The sequence below is a fragment of the Pleurodeles waltl genome, chromosome 7 (assembly GCF_031143425.1).
Source record: "Pleurodeles waltl isolate 20211129_DDA chromosome 7, aPleWal1.hap1.20221129, whole genome shotgun sequence".
Lineage (NCBI taxonomy): Eukaryota > Metazoa > Chordata > Amphibia > Caudata > Salamandridae > Pleurodeles > Pleurodeles waltl.
Window position 1 is genome coordinate 776,600,325 of NC_090446.1, and position 16,076 is coordinate 776,616,400.

The window sequence follows — 16,076 nt, forward strand, 5'->3', positions numbered from 1 at the left end:
CCACTAGATGGCAGAATGATGCACAGCATGTGAACCCAGAAAAGAATGCATGCTGCAAAACTAATGTCACTTTCTGATGTCAAAGTTCACGTTGATGACATGACACAATATTTTGGAAAGCTATTAAGAAATTATGTTAGAGCTATAAATCTAAAACACACACCCAGTGGAAAATAAAGAGTTAATAAAAACAAACTAGTTGAACACAAAAATGCATCCAAGTAAGTTTCAAACAGATAATTTATTGGTCAGCTACAAGTAGGAAAATACATTAGTAAAGAAAAAAAAAAAAACAGACCCTGTATATAAACAGTTTACTAGCAAGTTAAAATTGTACGAAGAAAGTTTCACTAAAAGAAACAGCAAAAGCCCTTGTTTACCATCTCACTGAATTCAGGTTCTCATTTATCTTTTTGAACTAATAAAGAGCTGCCGGTAGATAAATGAACAATCTTTGAGCTTAGTGCAGATAATGTGCTGGTATTTGTACATGAATGGTAAACAAGAGTTAGTCCAGTGCATTCACAATTTACAAAATAGTGTGAATAAAACAATATACTAATCAGACATGACAAGAACATAACAAGACAACCATCACATGTGCTTTGTAATATCACAACTTAAAAGGAAAAAGAAGAGCTATGAAATAAATACTGTCATAAGCTGGAGAATAAATAGTTAATTTGGTGCAGCTAAACTGCTTTAACGTTTAAATAGATCTGTGGAATGTAAAATGGGAAACATGTCAACTTATTTTTAGTATTCACTGAAGAGTTTCTCTTATGTGTTTGGTATTTCAAATCAACGTATTTTTCAGAGGCTCTAGCAAACGTCAGCCAGGTTAAAAGTAAATTAATTGTACACCGACAATATCAGACTGCATTTTAGATTCAACAAACGCTAATCAGTACTTTCAATACATTTACATTGCCATTTTAACAAGATATTTGTCACAGGTGCATAAGTATTACAATGTTTGTATTGCATTGTTATTTTAATAAATGTTTCATGAGGACAATACGCTAGTATGTGGTATGCACTAATTTCAGCTATCCCTGATATCTAATATACTCTGCAGGTGGAACCTGCTCATCGCAATTTATGAGCCAGCTTTATTCAAACTTAAGAGACTTCCTAGAAGGAAGTCACTGTTCTTTATATTAATAGGGCAACAGAGAACCACTCTGCCACCACCAAATGAGCTAAAAAACCTGAAATGCTATAATTGAACAATCGCAGAAACACAGTCTCAACAATGCACATTTACTTTACTAAAGAAAATAATCCACAGGTATCATGTAACTATCCAATATACATAATTGAAAGTAAGAATATCAGTTAATAAAAGGGTTTATTGCAATTTTGCCTTTTAACATTCAAAGTTGTGACTTGGTTAGTTCAGTACTATACAAGAAATGCACTATATTGTGAAATGATTGCCTCTTGTTTGGGAGTTCATCCATCTCTATGGTCTATATCTTGCAACATTCCTGTCAACATGTCTGTTTTTAATGGTTATAATCTTCCAAATTGGTGCCAAAATGCAACTGGCCATTATGGAGCATCATCTCCAAAGGACAAGGCTAGTATCACTATGTTTTGATGACAAAGATCATGCATTACAGCCATTTACTTGAAATGCAAGACAATTAGAAAACAAACGTAAAGCTCAAACCTTTAGAGATGAAAAATGCAATGTACCTTTGATGTCCCCTCTGCTTCGAAGAATAAGTATCTGATGTAGCGCTCTTCTTGTCTAACAATATTTCTGGATTCATATTTATATAATAAAGACCACCCAGAAAGAGTTTATTCCAGTTGATAAGCCAACTTGGCTAAACATTACTGGTAAATTGTCATGATGCACAATAGCAAGACAATGCTAAGGAAAAGTCAACACCTTTTATTCACACTTTACAAAATAAACTATGCATTGAATCAACAACACTAGTACCAGCATTTTAATGCATGGAATAAAATTGGACAATTTTGGTATTTGCACAACAAAACTGAACAAATAAAGAAGAAGTACAGGTCCCAGACAAATATTCACGATCAAGATATTTTTCATGAAAACTTAAAATGCAAATCGTGTGCAAAACATATTTAATAGTTTGTTTTCTATGGAGAAGGTAATTGTATCAAACACACTTAGGCACTGTAAGCTGTTCTTGTAAAACTAGTTGTTTACAGCAGCCTGCTCAGTGTTCCAAATAGGTCTAAACAGTTCTGACATTCAGAAAAATGTAAATTCTCAGTATTTTCATACAATCCATATTACTTATCTGCCTGCAGATGAAACTAAAGACCACATGAAAAAGTCCCAAAAAAGTCCATTCATATCTGAATGTGGTGATAAAACTGACTGCTTCAGAATGACGAATACAAAAAAAGAATGAACCTACTATATAGAGTATTTACTCTGAGCTTTGGAATTACAAAGCAATGGCACAATGATCTATAGTGAATTAACTGTAGCTTGACACATTAAAATATGACCTGGTCACTTTAAAAAGATCTGAACAAATGTCTTGGGGACCATGAACTGAAAATACATTTTACAATTTACAAGGCTTCATAACAAAGTAACAATTCCTCAAGGAATGATGTTTACCACACCCCCCACCACACCTCAAGACATAACGAGTCAAATCTTTTCAGTTACATGATAGTATTTTCACTCAGCAAGCGATGGCACAAAAAGCAGTGCTCAGGTACATTGAGCTAGAAATTTTGCACCCATATTTCCAAAACTGGTCCAAAATAAGATATTCAGTGCTCCACAAAGGAAACAGACCCTTAAGCTTTATACAAAATATCTTCATAAAATTCACAAAGGTTAACAGTGTTTTTAAAATAAGAAGCTGCACAGGTCTTTTCTGCATGCAAAGGCAGTGCACATTAGAAACAAAAAGTAAAAGCAGGCACAGTGAAAATGTTGCAAGCATTTTTTAAAAGTGATTAAGACGAAAATAGTCATAATTTTACAACTGGAAAACGAAGCTCATAATGCCCACATCATTTACATTTGTGGTTTCATATACTTTTGTAGGATATATTTTAGCTTTTGTGTCTTGATGTCGTAAATTTGATTTCAGTGAAAAGTAATACTTTATGGTCCAATCATGTGGTATTTAAAAAGCAAAGTTCTCAATTTAAAACAAAACAAGAAAGGCCAACTTAACAGTGCAAGTCATCAGCAGTAAAAAAAAAACCTGGTGCAGCATCTTTCACAAGCTAACCATGTTAAGCACATGAAGGATAAAACTGTAGCTTTACAATACAATCACATTTCCGAAATCAGATTTTTTTTACAGTACAAAAATCTCATAAATCAAGTTCTGCCTATACAATCCAATTCTAAATTCAAAATCTATTTTGTACAAATAAATCTGTAAAAAGTGGGGATGAACAACAGAAGAATGATCTAAATGCTATAACTGGCCTATAAAATGAGTGACTGATTTCTGTGCAAAGAGAATACTGTATACCAATTCTCAATTTCAAGGCATGAAATATTGCACCAGACTGAAGAAACTGTATGAACGTCCTTACAAATTTAGCGTAAGAGCAAAACACCCCATCAGCAACAGTACATGAAATATATTGGGATGTAGAATTCTTGAAAGCACCAGGCTGTCATTTTTTGTTTGTATCAAACATTGAGATTTAATATTAAGTTTAAATAAACAAAAATAATCCCTGTTGGCCAACTCTCACTCATATTTGTTTTTAAACTTTACAGTATGAAATCAATAGAAAATCCTACAAGGGCCCCTTACTACCTCCTTCCAGAAAGATGGACACCATTCACCTGGGGCAAGTAAGGCAGTAAAAGCTCCAGTTGTGAAAAAAGTGAGAAGTGATCTGAAGGAATGAGCGGATGTGGACAGCCGCTTACATTGTTCTCTATAAGCCAGTGATGGTCCAGAGGTCCAAGAGTCCCGAGCACGTTTAACTGAGGTTTAGAATAGAAAATGTAGTCTATTATGCCCTAAAAAAACAGAGTAAGATTTGTTGAGGACAGAAATACACATTTTACACATGTTAATAAACACACAGCTTCTCTGTAAAAGTACACATGCTTATTAATGCACACTTTTTAAATTCCATAAATGATACCAAAAAAACGGAAAAAGTAGAAATTAGCAAAACGCTTATTTTTTAATACACTAAAATATCAGTTTATATATTAACAGACTATTAATGAAATCCTTTCTCATGGACACGGCTTTTTTTAATGGTGTGTTATTAGTTTTTGCACTTTAGATTTAAGATCAAAAACAAAGATCAGCTGGAGAAACGTATGCTGCACTCATAGGGAAATATTTCAGACCAAAAATGCCGACCTCCGCATATATCCTATTGTTGAGGGGCATAACATTACAATACTTCAAACGTTTTTTTGCAGAGACCATAGATGTGAGCGGTTTCTAATCATGACCCAAGAAATCCTCTACCTTCAATACAACCGATTATTATTTTTTATATATCTATTTGAGGGGTTTAAGTCAGACCCACTTTGGAAAGTACTTAAAGTTTCAACAGAAACTTCTAACCCTTAATAAACAAAAAAATAAAATGCATGAGTGCACTTTTTTGCAGCACGCTAGCTTGCATCTTCAGCAAGTCTCTTTTCTTCACAAAAGCTGTCACTCTTTTTAGGTTGTCAACATTAATAGAAACACTTAAGAGACATTAATGAACAAGTTACTTACTGTTAACAAATTATATGGTAGACATTCTAGTTGCAGATTCCTTACCTTCCAGATCCAGACTGACACCTTGGGGCAATATTCTAACGTAAGGATTCTGCAACTAGAAGTCTCTATCAGATAGCTTTAGCAACAAAAAGCATTCTGGGCTTCAATGTTTTTATTCACTCCCTTTGGCCAAAATTCACATTAAGATCCTCCCTGCAATGTTTTGCCCCACTGCTTTTATCAGAGCTGAATACTGTCAAAGGCATGACTACTTCCAATTGCAACATATTTTGAATCTGAACATTTTTCTAGTTCTCAACATTACCCAGTTCTAAAATAGCCACACTAGAGGTTTGGCTGTTCCGAGTCAATGGATGTAACAGAAGTTTATATGTACGATATCTGAGGTCTTGGACAACAGAGACATTTAGCCACCCACGCTGAGAATGTTCCGAGGTCATTTTGATGCTCTGTCCTTTAGAGAATTAACTGCAGATGCCTTACCTTCTGAATACTCCCCACGTGTCAGACTGGATCTATAAAATGTTCAGCAGTACTCCTGCGGGCCAGCTGGGGGTGCTGGCAGCTTTGCATTAACGTTGGTCCGTGCCAAACGAGAGGTCCACAGGCGTACATAGCTGCCACCAGACATTAGTTACTTCTTAATACTTCTGTGCTTGGAGACGCGAAGCCAAGCCTTTAGGCAGTGTCCATATTCTTTTTACATGAAGAGACTAGTTTAGGATCTTTTTATATGAAGAGATTAGTTTAGGGACATTCAGCGAGGAATCTGCTGTTATACAGTCTCCACCAGAAAGAGTTACCAAAGGTAAGCAACTTGTTCTTCTGATAAAGACTTCTAATTTGAGATTTGTCACCTTCTGAATAGATATCCAAGCAATAACTCTTAGACGGTGGGTCCCTGAAACGACAAACTAAAAAATCATGAAAGACTGAGCAGAAAAATTGCCCTTCACGGTGGACCTGATGATCTAAGAAAAACTGTCTTGTGAACTAATGCAGAGATGCCCATGTAGCAGCCTGACAAATGTTATAAAAATTTTTTTTTTTTTTTAAATATATATATACCCAGCATGTGAACACAGTGGTAGCATGTGTGGTGCTTTAGAGGGCTGCTTTTTTTGCCAGTGCATAGCAGACTAATGCATCCAGCGCAAAAGTGCACTTTTCTGGACAGCCTTGCCTTTATATGCTCCAATGAACACGATAAAAAGCAGATTTCCTGGATTTTCTTTAGCACAATCGCTGTACAAACAGACAGCACTTTTTGGATCCAATCAATGAAGTTTCTCCTATTTCTTGGAGGAGTGAGGTGGAACAAAGAACGCTGGAAGGGTGATGTTCTGACCAATATAGAAGGGAGTCACTACCTTCAGAAGAAAGGAGGCTAGAGTCCTCTAAAACAGTTTGTCTGGGTAGCATATAAGAATGTGTGCCGAAATTTATTTTCCGTTGTGGCATGATGAACAGAGAAGGGGGAAACGTACATTGTAACCCTTGAAGGAAACCCATCACAATGGGTGATTTAAATAATGATGGCTGGTCTAACAACTGTAAGACTGCTCAAAGCAAGGTCTTGCTGGGTGAGAGACAACAAAAAAAGAACTTCGGAAAGTTTGGAATGGAGTAGATTGGTCTGTTTAGCATTGCACAAGGCCATACACTTATACCAAAAGCAGGCATATACATATCTGGTTGAGGGACACCAGACTCTGAGAGGAAAGTCGAAAACACTAAAGTCGTGAATGTCATCTTAAGTGTGTTCAGCTCAATCTCAAATCATGGAGATGTAGATTACACAGATTTGAGTGCAGAACCCTGCTCTGCTGCTGTAAAAGGATAGCCTCCAGAAGAGGCCGCCTGATCAGAGGACAAATAGTCATGCCCAGAAGTTTGGGGTGCCATACCATTGATGTCCAGTCTGTGGTCACTAAGATGACTTGACCCAGGCCTGACCTTTTCTTCAGAACTCAGGGCAACAGAGGTTATCAAAGGAAGGTGTACAGGAGTCCTGAGTTCCAGCCTATATGGAAAGCTACTCCAATTGGGAGATGCCACGACAGCCCCAACATGCATAAATGCTGCAGGTGAGCAGGTACAGGCATAAGCAGGGGTGAACTCATCATAGGAATCAAAGGAGAATCAGTCGGAACCTGGTGTCTTGTTCTTGCTTCGAATGACCTCTTGTATTTCACGACAGACTATGGGTTGTGGTTAGAACAACGCAAAGTTATTTATGAAATGCAACCTGTTCATGTAATAAGATCTTCAGTCCAGCTTCCCACAGGTATTCCCTCACACAATTGAGGGAGAATATGGGGGTGTAGAGATCGGAATAATATTCATGAAAAACATAATTTATGTAGCTTTGCATTTACATTATGTTGCCTGGCCATTCCTAATGGAGAACGGGTCCGATAGTTTTGGAGGTTATTTGTGTTACCATCTTACCTTCTTTGCTCCAAATGCCATTTACATGATTGTGAGAGTGAGCACATTTTGCAATAATGCCCCCAAACTTCTTTAATACGTACACCTCTTAACACCATCCTAAAGGTACCACATTCACTATTGTAGTTACCTACTGACCCCTTCATTCTCCTGGAAATTCTGATCATTTGTCTAGTCAACAGTGGTGCAAAAATCAGCGTCCTGTAGCACCTCGATCAACAGACTTTATGGTAGGATGGCAGTAAGTTGTGTCCAAGCACAGGGTCAAGAGAAATAGAATACTTATATGCAATGTTATCGGACCATAACCTATGTTAGTAGGTTGTCGCAATATGACCACAAACATCTGAAATTTACTGATCATAGTGTGCAAACCGGGGGAATAAAAACATTATGTGCATCTATGTGCATTTCTTTTCACACATCATATATGTAGCTGGTCCACCGTCGCAGACGCATTTTTAGTGCACATGGAAGCAGGCACTGGCTAAAATCCTCCATGAAGAACAGAGTTGATAAAACACTAAAGTTGCTTGTGACGTATGATCTGCCATCACCAGCTGCCTTGCTGAGTACAGGAAGCCTAATGGGTATGCACTGGGGGCATATATAAAGACATCATCTGGCACCCCATTTAACAGCCATTACAATCACTTAGGGTCTCTCTTGGTCAATGCAACACTTTCCAGGCATCTACTGAACTCAGACTAACCCACACAATGCCACCGCAGGTATACAATGAGAAGCCAGTGACATGTAGTTGAACCTTCCACCATTTTGGGAGACGACCAGGTTTTTGTGATAAAAAAAAGTTTACTGGACGAGCGCAGGTTGTCATGGCTTTGTGGCATTTGGATATTGTGGCCATACCTCTGCTTCAAGTTATAAAGATAGTCAATTAGGTTATATGCTGGTCTCATGAAAGTGCACTGAGTTTCCCAATCCACCACAGTGTGAGAGGGGCAGGAGTTTACTCTGGGGTGTCTTGTGAAGGGGGTGGGTGTTTCTATATATACTTTCATAGTTCATGGCTGCATCTGTTCCACTCAACATGAACTAGCGCATCTCACCTGTTCTCAGGTCTGACGGTCAGATGTGGTTCAGGCTGTGCACTGGAGTTCATGCCCAGTAGGGCCAGGCTACAGATCATCTAAATCAATATCTAGAAAGCATATTAAAGCCAATCCAACAACTTTGCAAAACTATGGACTAAACTAAAATACAGAAACATAATTTGTTGTGCTCTCGACTTGCTGAAAGCAGTTTCATTAGTTATGCTACTGGTAACGTGACTAGTAGAGACTCTGTTAAATATTACAGCAGAAAAAATAGCAATGGGGGAGGAAGGAGCATCTGTTTCAGTTGTTACTCCTGGTCACGCCCACCAAATTTCAAGTTGTGTCTATCCCTGTACAAATGGGCTCCATCAAGAGTACACAGCAGCATTCAATACTGTGGGGTAGAACCAGACAGTACATTTCTCCAGGGGATGTCACAGTATCCCATTTGGATAGCAAGGCAGGTGTGGTCTGGGTCATCTCCTGGCTTTGCCGAATCCACTGTGGGTTTGTACACTGATGCATAAGTGTTAACAGTCAAATTTTGCCAGTTTGGAGTCCGGAGACTGCTTCACTCTTTACCATTGCCATTAGTGCGGTCAGTGTATACACTCACAGGAATTTTCTTGTACTTCTGCTGTTCATACAGCAGCTGGGGCTGGGAGGTGGACCACTGGGGTCGCTCTCTGATGCCAGTGTTTTAGCTCAGTCTCTGGATTCTGATGCACCCACAAAAAGGTGCACTTGTCCGTTTGGCCAAGGCCCATAAGTTTAGCCAGAAAAGGTAACATGCACTTCAAGTCTGTTGGGTAGTTTCTTTTGTTCACTGCCATGAAGCAGAAGCTATGTTGTTGCAATACACCAGTGTAATCTAGAAAGCACAACACTGCGGTGTCTTCAACTAAGAAGGGGCTGTATTTCTGGGTGCAGTGTAGAATCATGTCACATCTGGAGGAGCTTTGCAATTATAGGCCATGGCACAGTCCGGGCAATGGGGCTGAACCATGTTTTTTTGGGTCCTTTCAATGGGAGGAAAAAAAAAAAAGAAAAGAAAAAAAAAAAAAAAAAAAAAAAAAAAACAGACCACCCGGGTCTAACAGTATGTTCAGCCATTCTTTCCAATGTGTCACAGTGTTAGATCCTTCTATTCATTCCAGGATGATCTCCACTCAAATGTTATTCCTTTGGTCCACCCTTAAGATTTCTTTACATTATTATACTATAAGAGAGCAACTTTTTGCGTTTCACACATTTGATATTGCAGCTCTTCCATTGCATGCATGGTGTCCACTCTGGTGTGCATCCTGAGCATTACATACATTATCTGGTGATGCTCAGTGGATTTGCATGTTTGAGCGTGAACCCCAGCAACGTTTTAGACTATGGGGTTTCTCTAAATATACAGCTACATAAAAACTCTGAATATGACCAGTGTATAGTTATTGCTAGGTCAGAGTTTACACTGGTAAGGCTTTCTTTGTTTTTCCAGGTTTTGTTTGGCATGAACAGTTGCATGCAGATTTGTCAATGGGAGGGTGTGTGAAAATGAAGAAATAAAGAGGGTGACTTTGCCATTTTAATTTCCATAGGAACGGAAATACACCAAATGTGACATAAAAGTAGAACTATAATAATAAGGGTTGATTTGGTGTAAATCCGGTCAGTATTTTGAGAAACAAGGGGTTTAAAAAAATAAAAATGAAAAAAGCTTTCTGGGCTTGATGAGGTTAAAAAGTTAGTGGAAGTTGACAAGGTTTTTTCATTTGCCTTTAACTTTAGCATTCTTTGATTAATGTGGCTAAAATATTTCATATACCTGAGCGGTGTACCTTGAGAATTCAACATTAAGATGTTTAGTCATCTTGAGGGTATAGAAAGTTTTGTGGTGATTCAACAGCGGAAGGGAGTTAAGTTAAAAGGAGAGGCAAAATATAAGTCAAAAGTGCCAATAACACTGGGTGTTTTTAATCAATCTGCACATAACTTGGCAGGGTGTTACCAAGTTAAGCCCAGTGCAAGAATCTCAGGTTTCATACAGATCTGAAGGGAAATCGGGGCAAAGTTAAAGAGCGGGGGTCAAACAATCTGACTGCTAACAACTTTGACCAGTATAAACAGGGTCAGACACCACGCTTATCTTACTCTTGAGTTTTGAAAGAAAGATCAAATTTTAATAACACATTAGTGGCATAGAGGTTAACATATAGTGACTTGCAGAAATTAAAGGGGAAATGTAAAATGTGCACATTTAAATTATGCTGGACATTGTGGCTACCACTGGCATTTTAATATTACGTTTAACATGAAGACATTGTGCATTTTTATTTGAGTGAGTTACTGACCTAAAATAATGCAAGAAGTATTTTATTACATGAATATTAAAATTGAAGTATAAAATGAATATGAATTAATCATATTGATTAAATACATGAATTTTACTAATGTGAGTTACGTGTGTGCAGAAATAAATGCATGTTTAAAATTGTTCAAACATGTCATAAATAATGTTTGCAATTAAATAATTTACTTTGCATATTTGAATTGTAAGGTGCGCAATAGGTTTGTTAATGTATTAATCGCATTAATGTGTAATCAGGCTCTCTTAAGCTTGTCTAGGCCTGAAAGGTTCATTTTGCGCCAAAAGTGGAAAATCAATGCTGTTCCCTCTGACCTGAATTCTTTACCCTAGGTTGAAGTGATGTTGAATGTTCTATTGTATTAAAGGCAAGCAACATGTTTCAGAGTATGTAACAATATTTGTTCTAGCTGTCAAAGAAGACAGGAAACTCATGATTCCTATGTGAAAACAGGCTTAGTTTATGTTGTGTATCGTGAGAAAGAATTTGATGTAACAAACCATTAGAAAATGTAATATTTTATCAGAACTGTATGAAATCATTGAAATGGCAACACACTTTTGCTGAGAAAATACAGATTAGTTGCAAATTTGTTGGTGCCATCGACAACCACTGGACACTGAATCTAATGCATTAAGTGAACCACCTGAAGGACCAATCAGCAGACCAGGAATGTTTTTAATTAGTGAGGAACTTGGAAGCTTCGAGTTAGTCCATTCGTTCCTTGAAGCAAGTGTGCCATGTAGTATTTTCACACATTGTTTGCACCTTGAAAGGCAGCCTTCAGTGGCAGCCTGCATGCAATTTGTAAGGGGCGTGGGGTCCCTTAGGGTGGCATATACATGCTGCACGCCCTTAGGGACCCTCTTTGGTAATCATGCCCTAGGCACCAGGGATATAATTTTACTAGGGACCTACAGGAGTACTGAAGTATGTACCAACTGTACACAATTAGACCATTTTACCTTGTTTTTGGGGAATACCATTGGCACCAAGGACCTGCTTGCAGGGCACTTTCCTACACACCAACACTTTGCTCACCTCAACTGATTATATATATATATATATATATATGGAAAATGTCACCCAGTGTACATCTGTTCGTGGCATGTTCCGCTGCAGATTCACATGCTATGCATATTCTGCCATCTAGTGTTGGGCTCGGAGTGTTACAAGTTGTTTTTTTTCGCAGAAGTCTTTTCGATTCACGAGATAGAGGGACTCCTCCCCTTTCGGCTCGATTGCGCATGGGCGTCGACTCCATCTTAGATTGTTTTCCCCGCAGAGGGTGAGGTAGGAGTTGTGTATTACAGTAATAGTGCCCATGCAATGGAGTAAACATGTATGTACATAATGTAGTTTAAGGTGATATATTTACAAATTTACAAATGTTCAAGATCAACTTCGAAACGGCTACAGGCTCCCGGGGAGGCGGGTGGGCGCATGTGAATCCGCAGCGTCTCATGCCACGAACAGATGTACACTGGGTAAGTGACATTTTCCATTCAATGGCATGTGTAGCTGCAGATACACATGCTTTGCATAGACTAGTAAGCAGTTATCTCCCCAAAAGCGGTGGTTCAGCCTGTAGGAGTTGAAGTTGTTTGAAACAAAGTTCGTAGTACTGCCTGGCCTACTGTGGCATGTTGTGCTGTTAACACATCCACGCAGTAGTGCTTGGTAAACGTATGAGGCGTAGACCATGTGGCTGCCTTACATATCTCAGTCATTGGAATGTTTCCTAGAAAGGCCATAGTAGCACCCTTCTTTCTAGTTGAGTGTGCCTTTGGTGTAATAGGCAGTTGTCGCTTTGCTTTGAGATAACGGGTTTGAATGCATTTAACTATCCATCTAGCAATGCCTTGTTTGGAAATTGGATTTCCTGAATGAGGTTTTTGGAAAGCAAAAAATAATTGTTTTGTTTTCCGAATTGGTTTGGTTCTGTCAATGTAGTACATTAACGCTCTTTTGATGGTCTAATGTATGTAGTGCTCTCTCAGCTACAGAATCTGGTTGTGGGAAGAACACTGGTAGTTCTACTGTTTGATTCAAGTGGAACGGTGATATGACTTCTGGTAAAATTTTTGGATTTGTCCGTAGAACTACTTTATGCTTGTGTATTTGAATAAATGGTTCTTGTATGGTAAATGCTTGGATTTCACTTACTCTTCTTAGAGATGTGATGGCAATTAGAAATGCAACTTTCCATGTTAAATATTGCATTTCACATGAGTGCATGGGCTCAAAAGGTGGCCCCATGAGTCGTGTTAAGACTATGTTGAGGTTCCATGAAGGAACTGGTGGTGTCCTTGGTGGTATAATTCTTTTTAGGCCTTCCATAAAGGCTTTTATGACTGGTATACTAAATAGTGAAGTTGAGTGGGTAATTTGCAGGTAAGCTGAAATTGCGGTAAGATGTATCTTAAATGGATGAAAAAGCTAGTTTTGACTTTTGCAAATGTAGCAAGTAGCTTACGATGTCTTTAGCAGATGCGTGTAAGGGTTGAATTTGATTATTATGGCAATAATAAACAAACCTTTTCCACTTATTTGCATAGCAATGTCTAGTGGTTGGTTTTCTAGCTTGTTTTATGACTTCCATACATTCCTGTGTAAGGTCTAAGTGTCCGAACTCTAAGACTTCAGGAGCCAAATTGCTAGATTCAGCGATGCTGGATTGGGGTGTCTGATCTGTTGATTGTGTTGAGTTAACAGATCTGGTCTGTCTGGTAGTTTGATATGAGGCACTACTGAGAGGTCTAGTAGTGTTGTGTACCAAGGTTGTCTTTCCCAAGTTGGTGCTATGAGTATGAGTTTGAGTTTGTTTTGACTCAACTTGTTTACTAGATATGGAAGGAGTGGGAGAGGGGGAAAAGTGTATGCAAATATCCCTGACCAACTCATCCATAACGCATTGCCCAGAGACTGATCTTGTGGGTACCTGGATGCGAAATGTCGGCATTTTGCATTTTCTTTTGTTGCAAACAGGTCTATTTATGGTGTTCCCCAATTTTGGAAGTAAGTGTGTAGTACTTGGGGGTGAATCTCCCATTCGTGGATCAGTTGGTGATCCCGAGAGAGACTGTCTGCTAACTGATTCTGACTCCCTGGAATGAACTGTGCTATTAGGCGAATGTGGTTGTGTATCGCCCAATGCCATATTTTCTGTGTCAGGAGACACAACTGTGTTGAGTGTGTCCCTCCTTGTTTGTTTAGGTAATACATCGTTGTCATGTTGTCTGTTTTGACAAGAATGTGTTTGTGCCTTATTATTGGTTGAAATGCTTTTAATGCTAGAAATACTGCCAATAGTTCTAAGTGATTTATGTGAAACTGTTTTTGCCGAGAGTCCCATTGTCCCTGAATGCTGTGTTGATTGAGGTGTGCTCCCCAGCCTATCATGGAGGAATCTGTAGTTATTACATATTGAGGAACTGGGTCTTGAAAAAGCTGCCCTTGGTTTAAATTTATATTGTTCCACCACTGAAGCGAGGTATATGTTTGGCGGTCTATCAACACTAGATCTAGAAGTTGACCCTGTGCCAGTGACCATTGTAATGCTAGGCACTGTTGTAAGGGCCGCATGTGCAATCTTGCATTTGGGACAATGGCTATGCATGAGGACATCATGCCTAGGAGTTTCATTACTATTTTGACTTGTATTCTTTGGTTTGGATACATGTCCTGTATTACATTGGGCAATGCTTGTACTCTTTGTGGACTTGGAGTGGCAATTGCTTTTGCTGTGTCGATTGTTGCCCCTAAGTATTGCTGTGTCTGACACGGCTGAAGGTGTGACTTTGTGTAGTTGATTGAGAAACCTAGTTTGTGTAGTGTTTCTATGACGTACTTTGTGTGTTGTGAACACCGTTCTAGTGTGTTGGTTTTGATTAACCAATCGTCTAGGTACGGGAACACATGTATTTGCTGCCTTCTGACTACTGCCAGGCATTTTGTAAAAACTCTTGGCGCAGTTGTTATTCCGAATGGCAACACCTTGAATTGGTAATGTACCCCTTGGAATACAAATTTTAGGTACTTTCTGTGTGAAGGATGTATTGGTATATGGAAATATGCATCCTTTAGGTCTAGTGCTGTCATGTGGTCTTGTTGTTTGAGCAGTGGGATTACGTCTTGTAATGTCACCATGTGAAAGTGGTCTGATTTGATGTAGGTATTTAATGTTCTGAGATCTAATATAGGTCTCAGTGTTTTGTCCTTTTTGGGTATGAGAAAGTACAGAGAGTAAACTCCTGTTCCTTTCTGTTGAATTGGTACCAATTCTATTGCTCCTTTTTGTAGCAATGCCTGGACCTCTTGTCCTATAAGATCCATGTGTTGTTTTGACATATTGTGGGTTTTCGGTGGGACATTTGGAGGGAATCTGAGAAATTCTATGCAATAACCATGCTGGATAATTGCCAGTACCAAAGCGTCTGTTGTTATCTCCTCCCAATGTTTGTAAAAATTGCTTAGTCTCCCCCCCACAGGTGTTATGTGTTGGGGATTTGTGACTTGGAAGTCACTGCTTGTTTTGAGGAGTTTTGGGGCTTTGGAACTTTCCTCTATTCTTTTGGAATTGTCCCCCTCTATATTGCCCCCGAAAACTTCCCCGCTGATATTGGCTTTGATAAGTGGGCCTTGTTTGTGAGGTTGTGGGTTCTGTAGCTTGTCCTCGAAACCCCACTCTAAACTGTGTTTTGCGAAATGTGCCTCTGCTCTTTGGGGAGTAGAGTGCACCCATGGCTTTGGCCGTATCAGGGTCTTTAAGTTTTTCGATAGCAGTGTCCACCTCCGGCCCAAACAACTGCTGTCCATTAAAAGGAATATTCAGAACGGCTTGTTGTATTTCCGGCTTGAATCCTGACGTACACAACCATGCGTGTCTCCTTATTGTTACTGCAGTATTTACTGTCCTTGCAGCTGTATCTGCTGCATCCATTGCTGACCGTATCGGATTATTTGAAATACTTTGTCCTTCCTCCACCACTTGTTGTGCCCTTTTCTGGAACTCTTTGGGTAAGTGTTCTATGAAGTGCTGCATTTCGTCCCAATGAGCCCTATCATATCTTGCCAGAAGTGCTTGTGAGTTGACAATGCGCCATTGGTTTGCTGCCTGTGTTGCAACCCTTTTCCCTGCAGCGTCGAATTTGCGACTCTCCTTGTCTGGCGGTGGTGCATCTCCCGAGGTGAGAGAGTTTGCTCTCTTGCGAGCTGCCCCTACTACCACAGAGTCCGGTGTTAATTGCTGCGTGATATACACAGCGTCTGTAGGCGGTGGCTTGTACTTTTTCTCCACTCTTGGGGTTATGGCCCGGCCCTTCACAGGCTCCTGAAACACCTGTTTGAAGTGTTTTAGCATTCCAGGCAGCATAGGTAAGCTCTGGTGTTGGCTAGGAGTGGAGGATAGTGTATTAAACAGAAAGTCATCCTCAATAGGTTCTGCATGCAAGGTAACATGATGAAAAGCCGCTGCTCTTGAGACC

The 16,076-nt window shown here is 39.2% G+C and overlaps 1 protein-coding gene across 7 annotated transcripts in view; it reads right to left on the reverse strand.

Moving 5' to 3' along the window:
* Window positions 1–222: 222 nt before the first annotated feature.
* CNOT6 (CCR4-NOT transcription complex subunit 6) overlaps window positions 223–16,076 on the reverse strand; it is a 264,606-nt gene continuing 248,752 nt past the window's right edge. For all 7 annotated transcript variants that reach the window (XM_069199286.1, XM_069199289.1, XM_069199285.1 and 4 more), the window contains exon 12: window positions 223–3,994. In XM_069199286.1, the coding sequence (XP_069055387.1) occupies window positions 3,782–3,994 (213 nt within the window). In that variant the 3' untranslated portion in view covers window positions 223–3,781. The remainder of the gene's footprint in view (window positions 3,995–16,076) is intronic.